Source organism: Lipotes vexillifer, unplaced genomic scaffold (assembly GCF_000442215.2).
Source record: "Lipotes vexillifer unplaced genomic scaffold, Lipotes_vexillifer_v1.1 scaffold892, whole genome shotgun sequence".
In the NCBI taxonomy this organism is placed as follows: Eukaryota; Metazoa; Chordata; class Mammalia; order Artiodactyla; family Lipotidae; genus Lipotes; species Lipotes vexillifer.
In genome coordinates this window covers 206,296-227,057 of record NW_006786445.1, presented here as the reverse complement: position 1 = coordinate 227,057, position 20,762 = coordinate 206,296, and the positions used below count along the sequence as shown (strand labels likewise).

Below are 20,762 nucleotides of genomic sequence, written 5' to 3'. Positions count from 1 at the left end.
TGAAGCATCTCTTGCCTGGAAAATGAAGCCACTCATTCTAATGATCAGGGTGGGACTGACTGCTCCCCTCCCCACCTGCTTCCCAGGGGCTCTGCCTGCCTACCCATGACCGACCTAGCAGAGCCTCAACATTGCACTGAGCCCTCAAAGCCGGGACGTACAGTCACAGAGGCCCCAAAATAGCTTTCCTTAGCAAAAGCAAAAGTGGGCAGAGGGGTAATTAAGGTTCCCAGAGCTGGAAGGAGGCTTGAAAGATAAGAAGTTTAAATAAGAGCTTTCCAGCCTTCTCATCAAGGACCCCATCTATTAGCCCCCAATCCCATTAGACCCCATGGTTTGGAAGTTGAGTTTTTTCCTACCACACTATTAAGTAATCATTTGTATTCACTGTTTTATTAAGTAGTCCCTCTTGTTAGCAAGAAAGCATCAGTGTTCCATTGTTGAGTAAATATAAACCGAGCCAAAAGCAAAGGCACTTATGTATAGCCTTTTCATAGGTTAATAGGCCAGCTCTTCTAATTAATATTTTGAAATATTAATAAGCAGCTCATAGCAGACTCAAACACTACTCTCCAGGGCCCCAGGGAGGCCAGAGTCCAGGTTAGAAATCACTGAGAAGGACAGTTTGCTATTCTCCACATTAGGTCAGAATTCATGTCTTCCTAAACACACGTGCCCCCCTTTTACCCCTTGGGACCTCATCACCTCCTCAGGATCCCAAACTTCCATCTGCTGCCCACACACACAGTTCTGACATCCCCTGGGGACCCAGAGCTCCAAGGGTGATGAGAAGAAGCTGGGAGGATCTGTTTCCCATTGCAAGCCCGTGGCATCAAACGTGTATGATACTCAAGTTATTCCTGTCATCAGTACTGCACCTCCTATTTCAACCAAACACCCTGCAAAATGGTTCTCATGCTGTTGTCAGATCAGAGGCCCCTGTTGTGATCCCATTTTACAGATGGAGAAATGAGAACTACCAAGGTTAAAAGCACTGCACGCACCATCCCAGAGCAAGAAACCTTTGCTCTGGATTCCTGAGCCCTGTTCTCGCCCCTGACCTCCCAGCTCTCCCATGGAGTAAGCTGGTCACAGGCCCCCAGGCACCCCCAAGCACCTCTGGCCTCTTGATCTCCCAAGTCCTTCTTGGTTCACCAGCTTCCTCCTCTTTTCCCGGGTAGATGATGTGGGAGTGGACCCCGAGTTTGACCCGGCAGATGACCTGGACGGAGGCACGGAAAAGCAGGGAGAGCAGGTTTGCGGCCCCCGCTTCGCTCCCTGGCCCTGCTGCTCTGTTTGCCCTGCCTGCCTCCTCCTGCCAGCCCTGCAGACACCCAGCTCTGAGGGGCCAATATGTGGTAGGGACTCCTGGAGTCCGGGAAGCTCCTCCAAGCCCCGGCTTGGTCCAAGCACTGCATACAATACCTTAAGGACAAGACTCACGGCCAGGCTGAAATGTCAGCTGGAACTGCTGGTTCAAATATTTAATACTACCCAAGCCTAAGTTCTTCCTCTGCTGCTCTGGCCTCTCCCCCAAGACTCCCTAGACCTCCCCAACATCCAGCAACTAAGAGGATAGTGCTGGGTCTAGCAGGGGGCTTTCTAGATCCTGTTCCAGAGCTCAGGCTGGTCAAGGGTGGGTAATTAAGCCATCACTTCTGGCCAGGGAGCTTCAGCCTTGAGGTATTAGCCCATCCGTCATGCTGTTGCCTGGGGAAGGCAGGGGGCTGGTGATCTGGCCTGGGTGGGGATATGCTTTTCTGGGGGCAGATCTCCTGCCCCCTGCTGCTTGAGCGTCCTTCCCTGAGCTGACCCTGCCAGAGCCTTCTCTTTCGCTGTTGAAAGCAGAGGACGTGGCCTGCTCTGTGAGACAAGACAGTTTTGTTCTGTCTGACAGTCGTTCTAGGCAGAGACCCAGGCTCCCTTTTGTTTCGGGTTGTTTCTTGGATGGAGGAACCTGACGCCAGTCAGGAGAGGCCTTGTTCAATGGGGCTTTGTGTTTGCAGACTGTGGCTGTGATGGGGAAAAGCTCATCCTTCTACAAGGGGCTTTCTCTTTGACTTTCTGGCACTGACTTCTGAAGCCAGTGTCCTGGGGGAGGCAGTGGCCCAGGGCCTGGGAATCGGGCCCTTTCTCAGGTGGTCTTGGGCCTGCTTTACAACCCAGGTGAGGCCAGGTAAGTGGAGAGTCAGACAGAGGGTGCGGTTCTGCTGTTGAATTTGCCGAGGCTGCTCTTCATCTCACAAAGCCGCGAGTTCCTTGGGAACCCAACTCCTCCTGGCTGCTGCCCACGGATGCTCTGGCTGAGCTGAACTGCATCTCATTGCTTTGTTCTCTGTGTTCTTATAGCCTTTGGATGGTTTTATCGCTATGATGGCAAATTCCCAACCATCCGGAAGGTAGGCCAGGACTGAGTGCTGTTTGCTGATGAGTTTGCCATTGGTTTTGACCTTTTCCAAACATGGTTTCTTCTCCTGTCGCCTCTCAGCAGTGTGACCGCCTGTTCACTGGGGGGGCTAACCCTGTCTGTGCCTCTCTGTCAGACTGATGTCAGATGGCAGGGCGCTGTCACGGCGGCATCGTGGGGGAGGTATTCATGGGCTGAGACCTTCCCAGGTACCATCAGGCACTGCTGGGTCGGCATCAGCCCCACTGGGCACGGGACAGGGCAGAGCCACGGCAGGAAGCTTCTGCTTTGTTTCTCTGTCAAGTAGAACCAGAGGCCAAGACCAGAACCAAGGTCAGACAGAGTGAAAAATCAAGTTGGGTGCAGGTTATGAGACACGCACATGTGCACACACACACAGAGGATTTTATTTGAAAAAATAATAAAAGGAGATGTAAATTCTTTCCCAGGCACTAATAACTAGATAAATGTAAAAGAACTAGCATCTCCACACACGACTCCCATCAGAAATCATGTCCCTCGAAAATCGCTGTTGGTGACGAGGAAAGCTTATTTTCCTCTATTCATTAGTCCAGTCATTCCAGAAATAGCTGGTATTTTGGTTTTCATTTCACTTCCAAAAGAGAGAAAAATTGCATCTAGGTAGAAGCAAGAGTACATCCACCCCATCTGCCTCTCCTCTCAGTCTGGACCAGAAGGAATATCTGCCATGAATTTAACTGACAGCTAAAGGATAACAGAATCGTGTCCCTCATGCTGGCTCTGAAAATCCATTGACATTTTTTCTAGAGGCATGTGAGATGCTTTGTCTCCCAGCAGCTGGAACGAAGTCCCCAGGTAATACAAGTGGCCCTCTATGACCTTGATCAGCAATGCACAAAATTCCCCTTATTTGAAAAGATAACTATTCAGTGTCTTCTTGAGCCCTCTGGGTCTCAAGGCACCCAGGCCTGTGACCTCACAAAGTCTATTCCAGCGCCTGAAGGATTCATGTTTCTGACTGAATCCTTTCCCCAGGACTGCTTGAGTAAATCACGCAGACCAACCCTACTTGTAGGAGCCCGCCATCTGGCAGGGCAGGCAGATTCACACACAGCTAAGCAACATGTATGGAGAAGGCTAGTGTGTGATCAGTAGGCAATGCTATGGGGCAGCTTGCCTTTCTGCATCAGTAAGCAGGTGCTCTTTTCTTGGGGATGGGACAGAAACTGTCATATCTGCCTGCCCCACCCAGGAGCCCTAGCTCTAAAATCTTAACACTGGTAGTTTTTTTAAAACTAGTAGAATGGCCATGCCTATTATGATGGTCCCTGTGAGAGGCCATGCCCTTAGTCTAGCAAGCTGCCATTGGGTAGAATGTTTCTGGCTCCTCTTGGGGAATTGTCTGAATTGTTAATATGATAGTAGGGATTCATCTATCAACTGAGCTGAGAGTCTAGTGAACAGGGTAGGAAGGAATCGAGCAGAACTCTGGAGTAATGAAAACCATTTTCTCAGGTGGCTCACAGACTGCTCTGGGGGTGAGTCCCCATATCCTAGATAGGGAACCATCTCCAAAGCACCTGTGCACAGAGGTGGGGGTAGTCTTTAGGAGGGGAGGCAGAATGACTCGGTCACATGCCCATAATGACCCATCATGCCCCTCCAGCTGTGGACAAAGTTGTGTGTCCATTGCTGGGAAACTCAATTCCTCCTTCCTGGCCTTGGATGCTGGGATGATTCAGGAATTCTGAGAGCAGGCCCCAGGAAGCCTTGTGGGTTTGGGGGTGAGCTCAATGAACGTGCAGGCTTCCTCCTTCCCCAGAGTGTTGACTCTCTCTGCTGGCCCCTGTCCTCCATGCTGTGTGATGGGGTCTGACGCTCCCTCCTACCATGCTTCATTGCCCCCAGCTCATCAGAGCACCGTGGGGAAACTCAGGTCCAAACTCTGGGACCACCACTTACTAGATGTTTGACGTCCAGCAAGGGACTTCACCTTTCTGAACCTCGGCTCTTTCATCAGAAGGGGGATAATACCTACTTACGAGATAATCAACTTTTAATCCCTTGGCACCTAGGCAGTCCATAAATCTTAATTCTCTTCATTCCTTACTCCCTGGCTTCCCTGCAAGCCCATGGGAGAAGCAACCAGGAAGGCAGACGTTGTGGTCTAATTCAAACAGGAAAAAGAAGTCTGTTTACCCTGCATCTCCTTCCCCCAGTCCTCTTCAACCCTGATGGCCAGTGAAGAGCAGTTAGGCCATCCTCCCTACCTTCTCCTGCCCACCATCTCCCGGTCCTGTAGTTTCTGTCTAGTCCTCAGTTCAGGAGCCTAGTTCAGAGGGAACAGTGGATTTGGACTCTCCAGGATGAAATGGTCTGGAGTTTAAGCATCAGGACAAAATCTGATGTCCCTGGCTCTGGGCTCCCAGGTTGGAGGCTGACACCCCTCTCCTCTAGCTCAGGACAGGGGATCTGTCCCAGATTTTCTCTAGAATCTACCAGGAGGCACCTGTGGTGTCTGAACATCCAGTTGTTAGAGAAGGCATATGCCCAGATACTAAGAAATAAATACAATGCTTTTTAAAATACAGCACTTTGAAGCTCACGAAGCTCTTTCATAGATGTTATTTCATTGGCTCTGAATGGCAAACCAGTGGGGCAGGTATTTCCCCCATTTTGGAGATGAGATAAACCAGGCCCAGAGAGGTTAAGGAACTTAACCAAGGTCACACATCTTGTTAGTGAGCTAGTAAGCCAGTTCTGGCTGGCACAGGGAAATGTGTCTCACTCTGTGATGGGTAGCGGCGTCCTGCCTGTCCTTAACCTTAAGCCCAATGCCCAGTGTGGTGGGGCAGAGCTAGGGGAGGGGCTCACCGTGGGGTGGTTGCCTGCTGTTGTCTGAAGACTGAATGCCCTGTTTGCTGTGCTGTGCCAGTGTCAACACTACCTTGTAACCCTTGTCTTATAAACAATGCCACATCTGCTCAGAAAGGAAAGGATAAGAAGAAAGCCAAGTATGATAGCCTTCAGGAGTTGAGAAAGAATAAGAAGGAACTGGAATTTGAGCAAAAGCTTTACAAAGAGAAAGAGGAAATGCTAGAGAAGGAAAAGCAACTGAAGATCAACCGGCTGGCCCAGGAGGTATGTGTCCTGCTTCCAGGCCTGGTGAGCATTCCTGAGGCAGTTTGCCTGGTCCCCACCACGCTCTCAGGGAACCAGATGGAGTTGCTCTTCCCAAATGCAGTCCAAGGATGGAGTGAGCCTGGCCTCCTCCCCAGGCTGGAGAGTGACATCTTCCTACCTACCCAGAGTCGTCTGAGACTAGCCTCTGCCTTAGTGTATGTTTGGGATCGAGAAGACAGGCCCCCTTGCTCAGGGGCTGGCCTCTCTGCCCAGATTGTAGGTCTCGGGTTAGCCTCTACACATGTGGCTAGAGATTTGAGTCTGTCCTCTACTCCCACCACCCCCAACCAGAGTATGAGCCCAAGGCTAGGCCGCTCCACCCTCCGTGTGGCTGTGAGGCTGCCCTCCCTGCTCAGAGTTTGAGTCGGAGGCTAACCCTCTGTTCAGCTGTAGATCTGAAGTTAGCCTTCTACCCACCTGTCATTAGATCTGGGTCAGTTTGACACCCCCCTCCCCAGCCCAGGTTATGAATCCAAGACCCGTTTTCCCCAATCTGCCTTGTGTCTGAGGGTTTGGGTCTGAAGCTAACCCCTTTAGGCAGGTGGGGTGTCTGAGGTTATCCCCCAATTAATCAGGCTGTGAGTTTGAGGCTGCTCCCATCAACATGAGATGTGTCTGAGGCTAGACCTCTTCCACCCAGGAATATATCTAAGGCTGTCCCCTTGAAGACATGTCAAAAGTAGTCTTCCAGCATAAGTAATTCCTATTTCCTAGGTAACTCCCTAGCTGTTGGAGATATTAACTGGTTTCACTTCTCTTTAATGCTTCCATGAATCAGAATGCCAAACTGATTAGATTACAAATCCAGAGAAGTCCTGAAAAATGTGAAGTGCATTAGATCTGTCATTAGGAGCAAATTAGCTAAAAGATTAAAGATAAAATTGAGCTTGTGCTTCTGAGGACAAGGCGGCCGAGGTTGGATGAAAAATAGTACAATTGAACTCTTGGAAGGTGCTGAGAGCCTATAAAAGGACCATACTTGGAGAATCATAAGAGCCTCAGGGTTGGTGGGGATCCTGGGGGCCAGCTAATCCCACGCAGTGCACGAGCTCCTTCTCGGATTTTGCCTGCCGTTGGCTAGCCCAACACCCTAACACCCCCTCCCCCCTTATTTCCACCTCCTCCGGGGCCAGGTGGAACAATCCCGGGGCCTTTTCTAGGTAATTGACACACCCAACATTACTCTGGGTTTTTTTAAGAAGTGCTTCTGTTCTACTGATTTGAGTGTGCCGCCCACATGTGACTCAAGTGTGCCCTCTGTCCTCTCCATTTTGCGCCGGCCTTGGGTCCCAGGTATCGGAGACAGAGCGGGAAGACCTTGAGGAATCGGAAAAGATTCAATATTGGGTGGAGAGGCTCTGTCAGACGCGCCTTGAGCAGATTTCCTCTGCTGATACTGAGATTTCAGAGGTAACAGAGCCCTTCTTTCCACATAGACCCTCCTGCTGCCTTCAAGACCACCCACCCTGGGGACAGTGGGAGGCAAGATGGCCACTGGCAAGCTTCACTGTCCAGGGCCTCCAACCAGCCCACTCCCCCTTCCTCTCTTGAGGAGGGGGGCATATCTGTATTTCTGGGATTATCTCTAGAGTGACCACTAAGTCCCAGCTCATCTGAGATGATCCCGGTTAGGCCTGTTGTCCTGGCATAATTACTCAGTTGTCCTTTTCACTGTCAAGTGTGTTCCAGTTTAGATGACTATTGGTCATCTAATTGGTCATCTATGGATTATATGGTCGCCTTCTTACCACCCACATAACTTGGGGCTCCCCTGCATTTGGGCACTCCCTACTGGCCACCTCGTATGGGATCATCTGGGCACCCAGGAGGCAGAGAAGTGACACCCGCATGGTTCTGGTTTGAGGGTGGTGGGTCTTCAGCAGCAAGAGAAATAAATAGATGAGCATTATACTCGATGTATTGTGAAGTGGGGCAGTTACAGAACTTCCTTGCAACCCCCAGATGACCACAGGGCCCCCGCCTCCCCTGCCTTCTGTGTCTCCCCTGGCCCCACCCCTGAGACGCTTCGCAGGTGGGCTGCACCTCCACACCACTGACCTGGATGACATCCCCTTGGACATGTTCCACTATCCCCCCAAGGCTACTTCTGCCTTGCCTGTGATGCCCCACCCTCCACCCTCCAACCCACCCACCAAGGTCCCCGCGCCCCCCGTCCTTCCCTCATCGGGCCGCCTGAGTGCCTCATCCTCACCCTGGGTGCAACGCACTCCACCCCCCATTCCCATCCCTCCCCCACCATCCATTCCTACGCAAGACCTCACTCCTACCCGCCCACTGCCCTCGGCACTGGAAGAGGCACTAGGCAACCACCCCTTCCGCGCTGGGGAGACAGGCAATCCAGCAGAGGACTGGGAGGCAAAGAACCACAGTGGGAAGCCGGCCAGCTCTCCCGTCCCTGAACGGAGCTTCCCACCCACCACCCCAAAGGTACTACCTCTGTTCTGCATGCTATGCTGGGAAGCAGGAAGAGTGGGCCGGGCTGCTGTTTCCCAAGTCCTCCTCTGTTCCTGTGAGTGGAGACGGGAAGAAGCATCCCCCCACCCCATTTTCCAAGAACAAGCTCCCCAGCCTGCATGTCGCGGATGTCCTGCATGTGTGTGGTTTCTGCTGATTTTGAAGTGCTGTATTGTATGGTGAATTGCCTGTGATACTTGGGATGAGGAACATTGTATCAGTGTTGATTGCTCTCTCTTTGCTCCACTTGGCTAGTATGGGCTGGTAACATTCAATGTAGTATTTGCAAGGCTGTGTTAATGAAGAGCCAGAGCTCTATTTATATGACAGCCAGTTGTTTCTTGATATTAGCTCAGAAAGCCTTGAACATGGGAAATGAATTCTCTGTTTAACAGGGGAAAAGGGGGATGGGAAGCAGGGGAGCAGTATTAGGCTCTGTAAATGAGGTGATAACACTGTCCAGTAATTAGGACATTACTGTGCCATTTTCTATGGCACTAGCCAACTACGTTAGCTTGAAGCATAATGCCCATAAATTTCTGGCCAGCTTCCAGCTACAGAAAAAATGAAAATGGATAGTTCCTAGAAAGCTCCAAATTTACTACTAAAAGATTAGGGATCTTTTTCTTGGATGTCAGCAGGAAGAACAGTGATCTTTCTCAAAAAGACATGTTTCTCATTAATTGTTCTTAACCCAAAGCCTAAGAGGCGATCCCCAAGGAAGAGATGGAGCTTTGATCCTTTGGAGGGAAAAACAAAATATTTCTCTGCTCCAGTAGCTGTGAGGCTAAGACTCCAGTCAGAACTACAGCAGCTCATGTCAGCTAAGAGTGGGGATTTGGGGGGAGGCTAGTCAGTAGTACCCGATCAGTTGTTTTTATTAACCTTTCCTGCATGGATTTGAGTTCCTGCATGAAGTGCAGAATAAACATCTCAGAGCATTCAGGAGCGCTTGGGGGAAGGAATGTGGGAATGAAGAAAGTGCCAGATGCTGACGAGGCTGCAGCTGCCAGCAGGGCACTCTCAGAGGGACTCCCGGTGGGGTCCTGAGCCCTGAGCTCTGACAGAGAGAAGTCTGTCTGTCCCAAGGATGTCTTGCCCCAGAGCCCAGGCAGTGCAGTTTGCAGGGGCTGAGTTAGCCTGGCAAAGAGGCCCACATCCTTCTTGTGAGTGGCCCCCACCAAGAGGGGCAGCAGCTTTCCCTCAACAAATTCAACTGAGTAATCAACTGAGCACCTTCCTTGTGTTTCTGTGTGTGGGAGTGGGGAGCTGTGCTGAAGCGGACACAGAGGCAATTGGCACACCTGTGCTCTCCAGGACTTTGCTATCTGAAGGATTAGCAGCTGACCAGGCAGGATTCAGCTATAAAATTGGCACAGGCTAGGTGCTGTGGGAGAGATTCATTCTAATGGGAAGTTGAAGGTGCCTCTGTAGAGCTGAGCCTTGAGGGATGGTGATACATGGAGGATGGGAGAAGGGCATTGCAGGTGCAGGGGACATAACGATGACAGGAAGGAACTACCCAGGTTTGAATCCTGGCTCAGTCACTGGCTAGATGACTTTGGGCATGCGCTATTTCATCTGTCTGAACCTAGGTATCCTTGTCCGTAAAATTGGAATGCTGACGGCACCTACCTATTATGACATGGATCAAAGTTAATACATGAATTCATTCTAAGTTAATACTTGGGAGAGTGGCAGGCACATAGGAGGTGCTCAATAGACATTACCTACGCTCAGTGACAGATCAGGGTACAAGACAATTTGGGTGAAGCTGCAAACGTGAAATCGGAGGTAAACTGCAACCTTTTGAGTCAGGGTCAAGATTCAAAAACAGGGTCCAACTTTCTTGGATTTCTCCAGGCATCACAAAGTTCCCACTGTTAGTTCCTGATCAGAGCAGAGAGAAGGTTAAAAGAGACTCTCCCCACAAAAGGAGCCTCTGAAGAACTGGACCCTAAATCTCTTAAGTGACATCAAAGCCTCTGTTGTCCCTGATGCGGAGGCCAGGGGTCAGCTGTTTTGGTTAGCGTCATCCTGCTCGCGTCAGCACTTTGGCCCATGCACCGCTGACCCTGCCCAACCTTCTCCTCCCTGCATGCTACTGGCAAGTGGTCATCAGTGCTGCAGTAGGACGTGTGGACCATCACACATCTGCACAGTCAGCCCCGCCGTCAGCAGGTCTCAGGCGGTGGAAACAAACACCTGTGTCAGGTCGGCACCTGTGCCTGCTACACGGGCACCTGCCAGGGGAAGGTTTTCAGAGCCACGTGTACTCCCAGGCACTGCCCCATGCACCCACCATAATACTGAGTCATTCGTTTACTCAGGTATCATGTTTAGTGAGCACCTACTATATGCCAGACACCGTGCTGGGCACCAGAGAACCACCACAAAATAGGCAGCCCAGTCCCTGTCTGAGACTGTCTGGTGGAAGGACAGACAAGTAAGCAGGAAACTCCCACACTACCAGGGCAGATGAGGGAAGCACAGGTGCTATGTTGAGGGGAGGGGGTGGAGAGGAAAAGCTCAAGGAATGGTCCCCAAAGGTGGTGATACCCAAGCTAAAAAACCCTCAAGGCAAGAAAACAAGGCATTTTGGAGGCTCAAGTTAGGCAGTGTGAGAAGGGCGAGGAGTGAGGGTTGAGGCTGCCAAGGAAAGTAGAGAAGCTCATGGGGGTCAAGCCAAGGAGTTTAGTGGTCAGTGGGGACCCATGAAGGCTTTGGGGCAGGGCTGTGACCCGATTTGTCTTGCCCAAGATGATCAAGTGGGTTAGAGCAAAGCAGACGTGTTGCATCAGCTCTCCTGGATGCCGCGCTTACTGGTCCTCCCTCCCAAACCCCCACCTCTGTGCCCACCCACCAGGAACAGCAGATGCTGCATGTGCAGTCCGGGAACTGCAACTGTCTCCTTTGGGAGACAGTAAGCTGGATGGCACCTGTGGCCACTGAGAGAGAGCCTTGAAAGTATCTGACTGACAGTGCCCGCTGGCGCCCCCATAGCAGGCTCTGGCTCAAGTCCCTGATTCCTCAGAACCACCCAATAGTTTCTGTGGCCTCAGGACACACTGTGGCTAATGGACTTCTTGTGCCTGTCCCTAGGACATCCGGCAGGGTGAATGGACCAGGCTGGCTCAGTGCATGGTGTGAATTTGCCTGTGTGTCAAAGTGCTGTGGTTGGCCTGGGCCACCCGGGCCATGACCTCACATGGGTCTCTCTTTAAACTAACCCCATAGACATTTTGCCCAAGCCCACAGCCTCCACGAGGCCCTGGCGTGTCCACCATCTCCAAACCTGTCATGGTCCAGCAGGAGCCCAACTTCATCTACAGGCCAGCCGTGAAATCCGAGGTCCTGGTAAGCCCCCTGGGTCCCCTCCAGGGCATCTCCAGAGGAGCAGACATGCACTGTCTCCCGTAGCTGCTACTGCCTCTAGAGCGAGGTGGGATACAAACTCACATCAGATGCCATCTTGTCACCTTCTCATTAGCCAAGAGGTGAATCCACATAGGTATAAGTGGATGTTGCCACAGCCAGAGAAATGCCCGTTTCTCACTTGACCAAACAGCTTAGTGCGCCATCTAGAAGTAATAATATGGTTCCTATTGTTAGCCCTGTTTAACACTTGAGGAAACTGAGCTTAGCGAGGTTAAGTAGGTTGTCCAAGGCAGAGCCAGGCTGACAATTTACTCCAGTCTTTCAGACTCCAAAGCCCAAACTCCTACGTACTTGCCATTTTGCCAAAACCTACAGTGATTCCAGTTGCCCTAGCCTGCGCCCCTAAGGCCTGTCGTGGATCACCCTCAGATGGGGAACTGGCCAAAGCAGATCCACTTCCCTTCTCCACTTCCTGTCTCACTCCTCACTGCTGCTGGGAATGTGGGGTGTGGCCCTGAGGTGGGGGAGGGTCTGCCCACCCCCGGTCACCCACGGCTGAGCAAGCTGGGACTCAGGTACACGCCCTGCAAGGGTGTCGCCCCTGACAGGCCTCCCGCCCACAGTGGGAGGAGTCATGCCAGAGTTTATATTCCCCTTTCAAGGAAACCCTATCCAAATGTTAGGGTGGAGTAGCTCAGATACTTATTTTGAGCTTTAGCTCTCCAAAAAGCAAAGTTCACGCTCCTGGGACAGCCTCCGCGTTGTGTTTTCAGGCTGATGACAAGGGGTGGTGTCTTCTTCACTAGGACTAGGTAGCTGCTGCATCTGGGGGCGTTGAGGGGCCCCTCACATAAATCAGGCTGTGTCTGTCTGGGGAGGGATGTTGGCCAAGCAACCCCAGGCTGGCAGGCCCAGGGTTTGGCACCAGGGGGCAGATGAGACCTATTGGTAACATCCAGCGTGGAACTTTTTTTTTTCTGGCAGCCACAGGAGATGTTGAAGAGGATGGTGGTTTATCAGACAGCGTTCCGACAAGTAAAATGATACCCGTCGTGTGTCTGTGGTCCTCCCCACCACCCTCTGCCCCTCCCACTCTGACCTCTCTGGGAGTGCCTGTCAGCTTGGAGGTGGCCCCAAGCGCCATCTTCCAGGAGCCTCAGGCCAAAACTGTGTCCTGTTACCTGTGGCCAGGGGTTTGGGGTGTGTGTGTGTGTGTGTGTGTGTGTGTGTGTGTGTGTGTATCTCATATCAGGTGGGGATCCTGGGCTTGCGAGACCCCATGGCTAAGCTGAGAAAGCAGCAGGGTCCTTGGGGGCTGGCCTCTTTTGCTGCTGTTTGTTCATAGAGGAGCAGAAGAGGGACACCTCAGAGGGTCACAGAGGCCAAGATAGGTGGTTGCTGCAGCTCTAGGAGAGAAAAAGGGGCTGCCTGAGGTGTTTCCCTGCCCCTTCCTATGTCTTGTCTCCTCAAGGCAGATCACAGCTTCACCAAACCCCACTTGGCCCCAAACCACCATCAGGGAGGAAGTGGTGGCCCAGGTCCTCCATCTGCAGGGGGCGCTCCTGTGCACAGGGCCCCACAGAAGTCCTTGCAGGTCCATGAGTGGGTTCAGGCAGGCAGCCACTTATCCTCCCACCTCCTGGGGCTTGCATCCTCAGAGCCAACCGTTGGATTGGCTGTCTCATTGCTCATGAAAGAGACCCCAAGATGGAGATCTTGCAGCCAACATCCTCACCAATAACCGAATATCTGACTACAGGCTGATTTGACTGCAGGCAGGGAACAAAGGGGAGGTGTCAGCTGTACAGTGAGATAGGAAGGTCTGCAAAGGAAGCTGCCCCCAACGCAGGACAGGTGACAGCTGACACTTAGCTGTGGTATGCCAAGCACTGTTTCTTTTTTTTTTTAAGTGTTTCTTTTATTTTGAATCTAAAATTTCAAACTAATTTTAAAATTTTATTTACTTATTTTTTTTAATTTTTTAATTTTATTTATTTTTTTATACAGCAGGTTCTTATTAGTCATCAATTTTATACACATCAGTGTATACATGTCAATCCCAATCACCCAATTCAGCACACCACCATCCCCACCCCCTCGCGGCTTTCCCCCCTTGGTGTCCATACATTTGTTCTCTACATCTGTGTCTCAACTTGTGCCCTGCAAACCAGTTCATCTGTACCATTTTTCTAGGTTCCACATACATGCGTTAGTATACGATATTTGTTTTTCTCTTTCTGACTTACTTCACTCTGTATGACAGTCTCTAGATCCATCCACTTCTCAACAAATGACTCAATTTCATTCCTTTTTATGGCTGAGTAATGTTCCATTGTATATACGTACCACAACTTCTTTATCCATTCCTCTCTCGATGGCCATTTAGATTGCTTCCATGACCTGGCTGTTGTAAATAGTGCTGCAGTGAACATTGGGGTGCATGTGTCTTTTTGAATTATGGTTTTCTCTGGGTATATGCCCAGTAGTGGGATTGCTGGATCATATGGTAATTCTATTTTTAGTTTTTTAAGGAACCTCCATACTGTTCTCCATAGTGGCTGTATCAATTTACATTCCCACCAACAGTGCAAGAGGGTTCCCTTTTCTCCACATCCTCTCCAGCATTTGTTGTTTGTAGATTTTCTGATGATGCCCATTCTAACTGGTGTGAGGTGATACCTCATTGTAGTTTTGATTTGCATTTCTCTAACAATTAGTGATGTTGAGCAGCTTTTCATGTGCTTCTTGGCCATCTGTATGTCTTCTTTGGAGAAATGTCTATTTAGGTCTTCTGCCCATTTTTGGATTGGGTTGTTTGTTTCTTTAATATTGAGCTGCATGAGCTGTCTATATATTTTGGAGATTAATCCTTTATCTGTTGATTCGCTTGCAAATATTTTCTCCCATTCTGAGGGTTGTCTTTTCGTCTTGTTTATGGTTTCCTTTGCTGTGCAAAAGCTTTGAAGTTTCATTAGGTCCCATTTGTTTATTTTTGTTTTTATTTCCATTACTGTAGGAGGTGGATCAAAAAAGATCTTGCTGTGATTTATGTCAAAGAGTGTTCTTCCGATGTTTTCCTCTAAGAGTTTTATAGTGTCCGGTCTTACAGTTAGGTCTTTAATCCATTTTGAGTTTATTTGTGTGTATGGTGTTAGGGAATGTTCTAATTTCATTCTTTTACATGTAGCTATCCAGTTTTCCCAGCACCACTTATTAAGAGACTGTCTTTTCTCCATTGTATATCCTTGCCTCCTGTGTCATAGATTAGTTGACCATAGGTGCATGGGTTTATCTCTGGGCTTTCTATCTTTTTCCGTTGATCTATGTTTCTGTTTTTGTACCAGTACCGTATTGTCTTGATTACTGTAGCTTTGTAGTATAGTCTGAAGTCAGGGAGTCTGATTCCTACAGCTCTGTTTTTTTCCCTCAGGACTGCTTTGGCTATTCGAGGTCTTTTGTGTCTTCATACAAATTTTAAGATTTTTTTGTTCTAGTTCAGTAAAAAATGCCATTGGTAATTTGATAGGGATTGCATTGAATCTGTAGATTGCTTTGGGTAGTATGGTCATTTTCACAATATTGATTCTTCCAATCCATCTCCATCTCCAGCAGATCTCTCCGTCTGCTGGTATCATCTTTACTTTCATCAGTGTCTTATAATTTTCTACATACAGGTCTTTTGTAGGTAGGTTTCTTCCTAGGTATTTTATTCTTTTTGTTGCAATGGTAAATGGGAGTGTTTCCTTAATTTCTCTTTCTGATCTTTCATCATTAGTGTATAGGAATGCAAGACATTTCTGTGCATTCATTTTGTATCCTGCAACTTTACCAAATTCATTGATTATCTCTAGTAGTTTTCTGGTGGCATCTTTAGGATTCTCTATGTATAGTATCATGTCATCTGCAAACAGTGACAGTTTTACTTCTTCTTTTGCAATTTGGATTCCTTTTATTTCTTTTTCTTCTCTGATTCCTGTGGCTAGGACTTCCAAAACTATGTTGAATAATAGTGGTGAGAGTGGGCGTCCTTGTCTTTTTCCTGATCTTAGAGGACATGCTTTCAGTTTTTCACCATTGAGAATGATGTTTGCTGTGGGTTTGTCATATATGGCCTTTATTATGTTGAGGTAGGTTCCCTCTATGTCCACTTTCTGGAGAGTTTTTATCATAAATGGGTGTTGAATTTTGTCAAGAGCTTTTTCTGCATCTATTGAGATGATCATATGGTTTTTATTCTTCAATTTGTTAATATGTTTTATCACATTGACTGATTTGTGTATATTGAAGAATCCTTGCATCCCTAGGATAAACCCCACTTGATCATGGTATATGATCCTTTTAATGTGTTGTTGGATTCTGTTTGCTAGTTTTTTGTTGAGGATTTTTGCATCTATATTCTTCAGTGATAGTGGTCTGTAATTTTCTTTTTTTGTAATATCTTTGTTTGGTTTTGGTTATTAGGGTGATGGTGGCCTCATAGAATGAGTTTAGGAGTGTTCCTTCCTCTGCAGTGTTTGGGAAGAGTTTGAGAGGGATGGGTGTTAGCTCTTCTCTAAATGTTTGATAGAATTCACCTGTGAAGCCATCTGGTCCTGGACTTTTGTTTGTTGGAAGATTTTTAATCACAGTTTCAATTTCATTCCTCGTGATTGGTCTGTTCATGTTTTCAGTTTCTTCCTGGCTCAGTCTTGGAAGGTTATACCTTTCTAAGAATTTGTCCATTTCTTCCAGGTTGTCCATTTTGTTGGCATAGAGTTGCTTGTAGTAGTCTCTTAGGATGCTTTGCATTTCTGCGGTGTCTGTTGTAACTTCTTTTTCATTTCTAATTTTATTGATTTGAGTCCTCTCCCTCTTTTTCTTGATGAGTCTGGCTAATGGTTTATCAATTTTATCTTCTCAAAGAACCAGCTTTTAGTTTTATTGATCTTTGCTATTGTTTTCTTTGTTTCTATTTCATTTATTTCTGCTCTCATCTTTATGTCTTTCCTTCTGCTAACTTTGGATTTTGTTTGTTCTTCTTTCTCTAGTTCATTTAGGTGTAAGTTTAGATCGTTTATTTGAGATTTTTCTCGTTTCTTGAGGTAGGCTTGTATAGCTATAAACTTCCCTCTTAGAACTGCTTTTGCTGCATCCCATAGGTGTCGGATCATCGTGTTTTCATTGTCATTTGTCTCTAGATACTTTTTGATTTCCTCTTTGATTTCTTCAGTGATCTCTTGGTTATTTAGTAACGTACTGTTTAGCCTCCACGTGTTTGTGATTTTTACCTTTTTTTCCCTGTAATTCATTTCTAATCCCAGAGCATTGTGGCCAGAAAAGATGCTTGATATGATTTCAGTTTTCTTAAATTTACTGAGGCTTGATTTGTGACTCAAGATGTGATCAATCCTGGAGAATGTTCCGTGCGGACTTGAGAAGAAAGTGTAATCTGCTGTTTTTGGATGGAATGTCCTATAAATATCAATTAAATCTATCTGGTCTGTTGTGTCATTTAAAGCTTCTGTTTCCTTATTTATTTTCATTTTGGATGATCTGTCCATTGGTGTAAGTGAGGTGTTAAAGTCCCCCACTATTATTGTGTTACTGTCAATTTCCTCTTTTAGAGCTGTCAGCAGCTGCCTTATGTATTGACGTGCTCCTATGTTGGGTGCATATATATTTATAATTGTTATATCTTCTTCTTGGATTGGTCCCTTGATCATTATATAGTGTCCTTCCTTGTCTCTTGTAACATTCTTTATTTTAAAGTCTAGTTTATCTGATATGAGTATTGCTACTCCAGCTTTCTTTGGATTTCCATTTGCATGGAATATCTTTTTCCAACCCCTCACTTTCAGTCTGTATGTGTCCCTAGGTCTGAAGTGGGTCTCTTATAGACAGCATATATATGCGTCTTGTTTTTATATGCATTCAGCAAGCTGTGTCTTTTGGTTGGAGCATTTAATCCATTCACGTTTAAGGTAATTATCGATATGTATGTTCCTATGACCATTTTCTTAATTGTTTTGGGTTTGTTTTTGTAGGTCCTTTTCTTCTCTTGTGTTTCCCACTTAGAGAAGTTCCTTTAGCATTTGTTGAAGAGCTGGTTTGTGGTGCTGAATTCCCTTAGCTTTTGCTTGTCTGTAAAGCTTTTGATTTCTCCATCGAATCTGAATGAGATCCTTGCTGGGTAGAGTAATCTTGGTAGTAGTTTCTTCCCTTTCATCACTTTAAGTATATCATGACATTCCCTTCTGGACAAGCACTGCTTCTAAATACTCTATGTACTTTAATTCTTTTAATATTTACCAGAACCTAGGAGGTAAATGCTTTTATCACCCCCATTTTATAGATGAGAAACCAATGCAGAGAGATTAGGAATCATGCCCTTGATGGCACAGCTAGTGTCAGACCCTGGATTTGAATTTGACCCAGGAGGTCAGCCTCCATAGTTGGGATCCTAAATCCTACGCCATCCTGCCTCTCAGGATAAAATAGACATTTAAGGGTTTTGTTATTCAAGGCACAAATAGGTCTCGAGGAGAGAGAGGCAGGAAGGTGAGGAATCCAAGGGCCCAGACTGGGAGTCAGACCTTCACCTTACTGCCCACTGACGGGGTGACTTGAGCATGAATGTCACCTCTCTGTGTCCCAGTGTCTCCATCTGTTGGAAGAAGGGCTGGACTCCCTCTTCAAGGGCCGACCCACAATAGTGGCTTATAGGTCTCTAATCTAAATTCACATAAGACACAAGTCCTTGCCATCCAGTCTGTCGCTGAGAGCAGATTCTCAGAGGAAAGGAGAGAGGGAGGCCCATAGCCAGCCCTGCTCACTTTTCCAGAAGACACAGCCAGGGCTAGGCAGGGTTCTCTCCGTGAAAGAGAATTGACTCCACATCCTGCTTAATGACTCCCCTTGCCCGTTGATTTGCTGCATCCCTTCCTCTGTCTGCTGCCCTGATACCCACACACCAACCTGGGGGTGGCCTCAGAGCTGGGCCAGGCTGGAGACCCCCAGGCTTTTCGGGGTTGAGCCCGGGAGATGAAGGCGAGTGAGGAGGCAGGGCAGGCAGATGCCCAGGGATCCGTCTGCTGATATCTGGCCCCCGTCTTGAGCCCAGAGCTTGGTTGCTGCATGCTGGGCATAGAGGAGGCGGTGACCTCCCCGTGATGCCAACCACAGGCCCCAGGGGACACTTGGTGTGGCCCAGGTGACTGTATGCTGGCGGGTGACTCCACTCAGTCCAGCAAGGCTGCATGGGCACCTGTCACAGGGCTTCTCCTTTGCTCCCACCTTCCCGTGGGGACTAACTGAGGCTTTGCTGCCCTCAGGCTTAGCATGCCTGGCCCCTCAATCCATGGACCCCGGGCTCCTGCTCTCTGTGTGTGACTCCTGGGAAGACAGTGCTTTTCCGACTCTGCTCCCCCTTCTCCCTTCTCACCACCTCACTTGGTGAGAAGGGCATATTGTTGGGGATATTGTTCCCACAGCTCCCACCAAGCCAGGTCCCCAGAGCTGAGCGTCCCCCTCCTCCCCTGGCTAGGTTCTGGGGGGAGCTTTACCTTCTAGATAAGCATTACATTAAGAACAGTGCAGGCACTGGGCAAGCACAGACAACCCTCCTTTGCCTCTGGGTGCCTGATGTCCCTTCCCCATGCCCATCATGTTGTGACTGGTTTCCCCAGGGAGCCTCTTGAGAAGTATTATCCTTCTTTGGGGTCAGAGCACTGGGTGGAGAAAAGCTGGGCTTCACCCCCAGAGCCTGGACCTGGCCTCAGGTGGGCACTTGGAGGAGCTGAGAAAGGGCCTAAAAGACCTGAAGCTGTGGGCAATGAGACCTTCAGCCAGGCTGCCCAGACCACCTAGATGTCAGCAGGTGCCCCTGCCAGCCACAGATGCCCACCCCTCTGGAACAGTGCAGGATCCAGGGCCAGGGTCCTTCAAATGTTTCCCGTAGCTTCCCGCTTCTCCCGGGCAGGGGTGCTCTGGCTGTCAGGGCTGCCAGCCTCCTCCCCGAATCCCCCATGCCGTCCACAACTGCCCTCCCACCCCGCCACTCTCTCCCCTACCTCCTAGCCATTCACTGTCTTCCTCCGCCCTAAGCTTCTTTCCTGCAGTGACTCTCAAGGGCCTCTGCTCTGAAGCCCTAACACCCTCCCTTTGCTTCCAGGATTTCCGGAAATACGAGGAAGGCTTTGACCCCCACTCCATGGTGAGAGATAGCTGTCCTCCCCTGGGGAGTGACCCCACGAGTGGGGGGTGGGGGATTACGGTGTGTTTGGTGCTGGTGAACTGTGGGTTCTGAGGGCCCTGGGGATGAGGCAGGGCGTGTGAACAGCCCCAAGGAGGCCCCAGCTGCTCTTCCCTGTGTAGGCTCCTTTCAAACAGCATTCCATTGTGAACTCGGCTGTGTGTGTGTGTGTGTGTGTGTGTGTGTGTGTGTGTGTGTGTGGTTTACAACAACAGTTACACTTCCTGAGCACTAACTACATACCAGACACTGTGCTGTGTATTTACAAGGCATGCTCTCGCCCAGTCCTCACAATAATCCCAGGGAAAAACGATCTCTGTGTGTGCGTGTCCATGGGGCCCCCATGGGGCCTGGGACCTCCAGCTGAAGACTGATGGGGATGAGGCTGTGCAAGGTCCCCTTGACCATGTGTTCTGTGGGGCCCAATGTCCCACAGGTGCCTGGCTTTCCCTCCCACCCCTGCCCCCACCTGCATCCTTCAGGCAGGCATCCTTCATCCCCACACTGTCTTTTCCCTCTAGTTCACCCCGGAGCAGATCGTAGGAAAGGATGTCCGGCTCCTGCGCATTAAGAAGGTACCCAGGCACATGGAGGTCAGGCGGAGACCACGCTTCTTTGTCCCTGCCCCCTCCCATCTTGGTCCCTTGTTTCCCCTACTCTCAAGGTGACTCCTGGGGGACCCCTCAGATCCCCACTCTCCTCTTTCTCCTTGGGAACACCCCTTGCTATTGTAGGACCACACCCCCAGGTCCCGCTTGGCATCCATGCCCCATTTCCTCCCTGACGGCACTGCCATTGCCCCATGGCTTCTCCCGCCCTGTCTGTGGCCCCGGCAAGAGGCTAGTGGGTGCCCAGGTGCCCACAACCTGTTGTCTGCTTGGCTCCAAAGGGCTGTTTTCTTCTCACCAGGAGGGAGCCTTAGACCTGGCCCTGGAAGGCGGTGTGGACTCCCCGATCGGGAAGGTGGTCGTCTCGGCTGTTTACGAGGGCGGAGCTGCTGAGCGGCACGGTGAGTGGGGACCAGCCATGCCCCAGTTTGGGGATGGTGCTATGGTTATACAGGATCTTCCAGGAGAGCAAAAAGCAGCCTTCTGGGAGTGGGCTGAC

General features: G+C 49.3%; 1 protein-coding gene across 2 annotated transcripts in view; it reads left to right on the top strand.

The window, feature by feature from the left end:
• USH1C (USH1 protein network component harmonin) overlaps positions 1–20,762 on the top strand; it is a 52,648-nt gene that overhangs the window by 24,917 nt on the left and 6,969 nt on the right. For both annotated transcript variants that reach the window (XM_007458783.1, XM_007458782.1), the window contains exons 15-18: positions 1,182–1,255; positions 19,575–19,616; positions 20,177–20,230; positions 20,565–20,664. In XM_007458783.1, the coding sequence (XP_007458845.1) occupies positions 1,182–1,255; positions 19,575–19,616; positions 20,177–20,230; positions 20,565–20,664 (270 nt within the window). The remainder of the gene's footprint in view (positions 1–1,181; positions 1,256–19,574; positions 19,617–20,176; positions 20,231–20,564; positions 20,665–20,762) is intronic.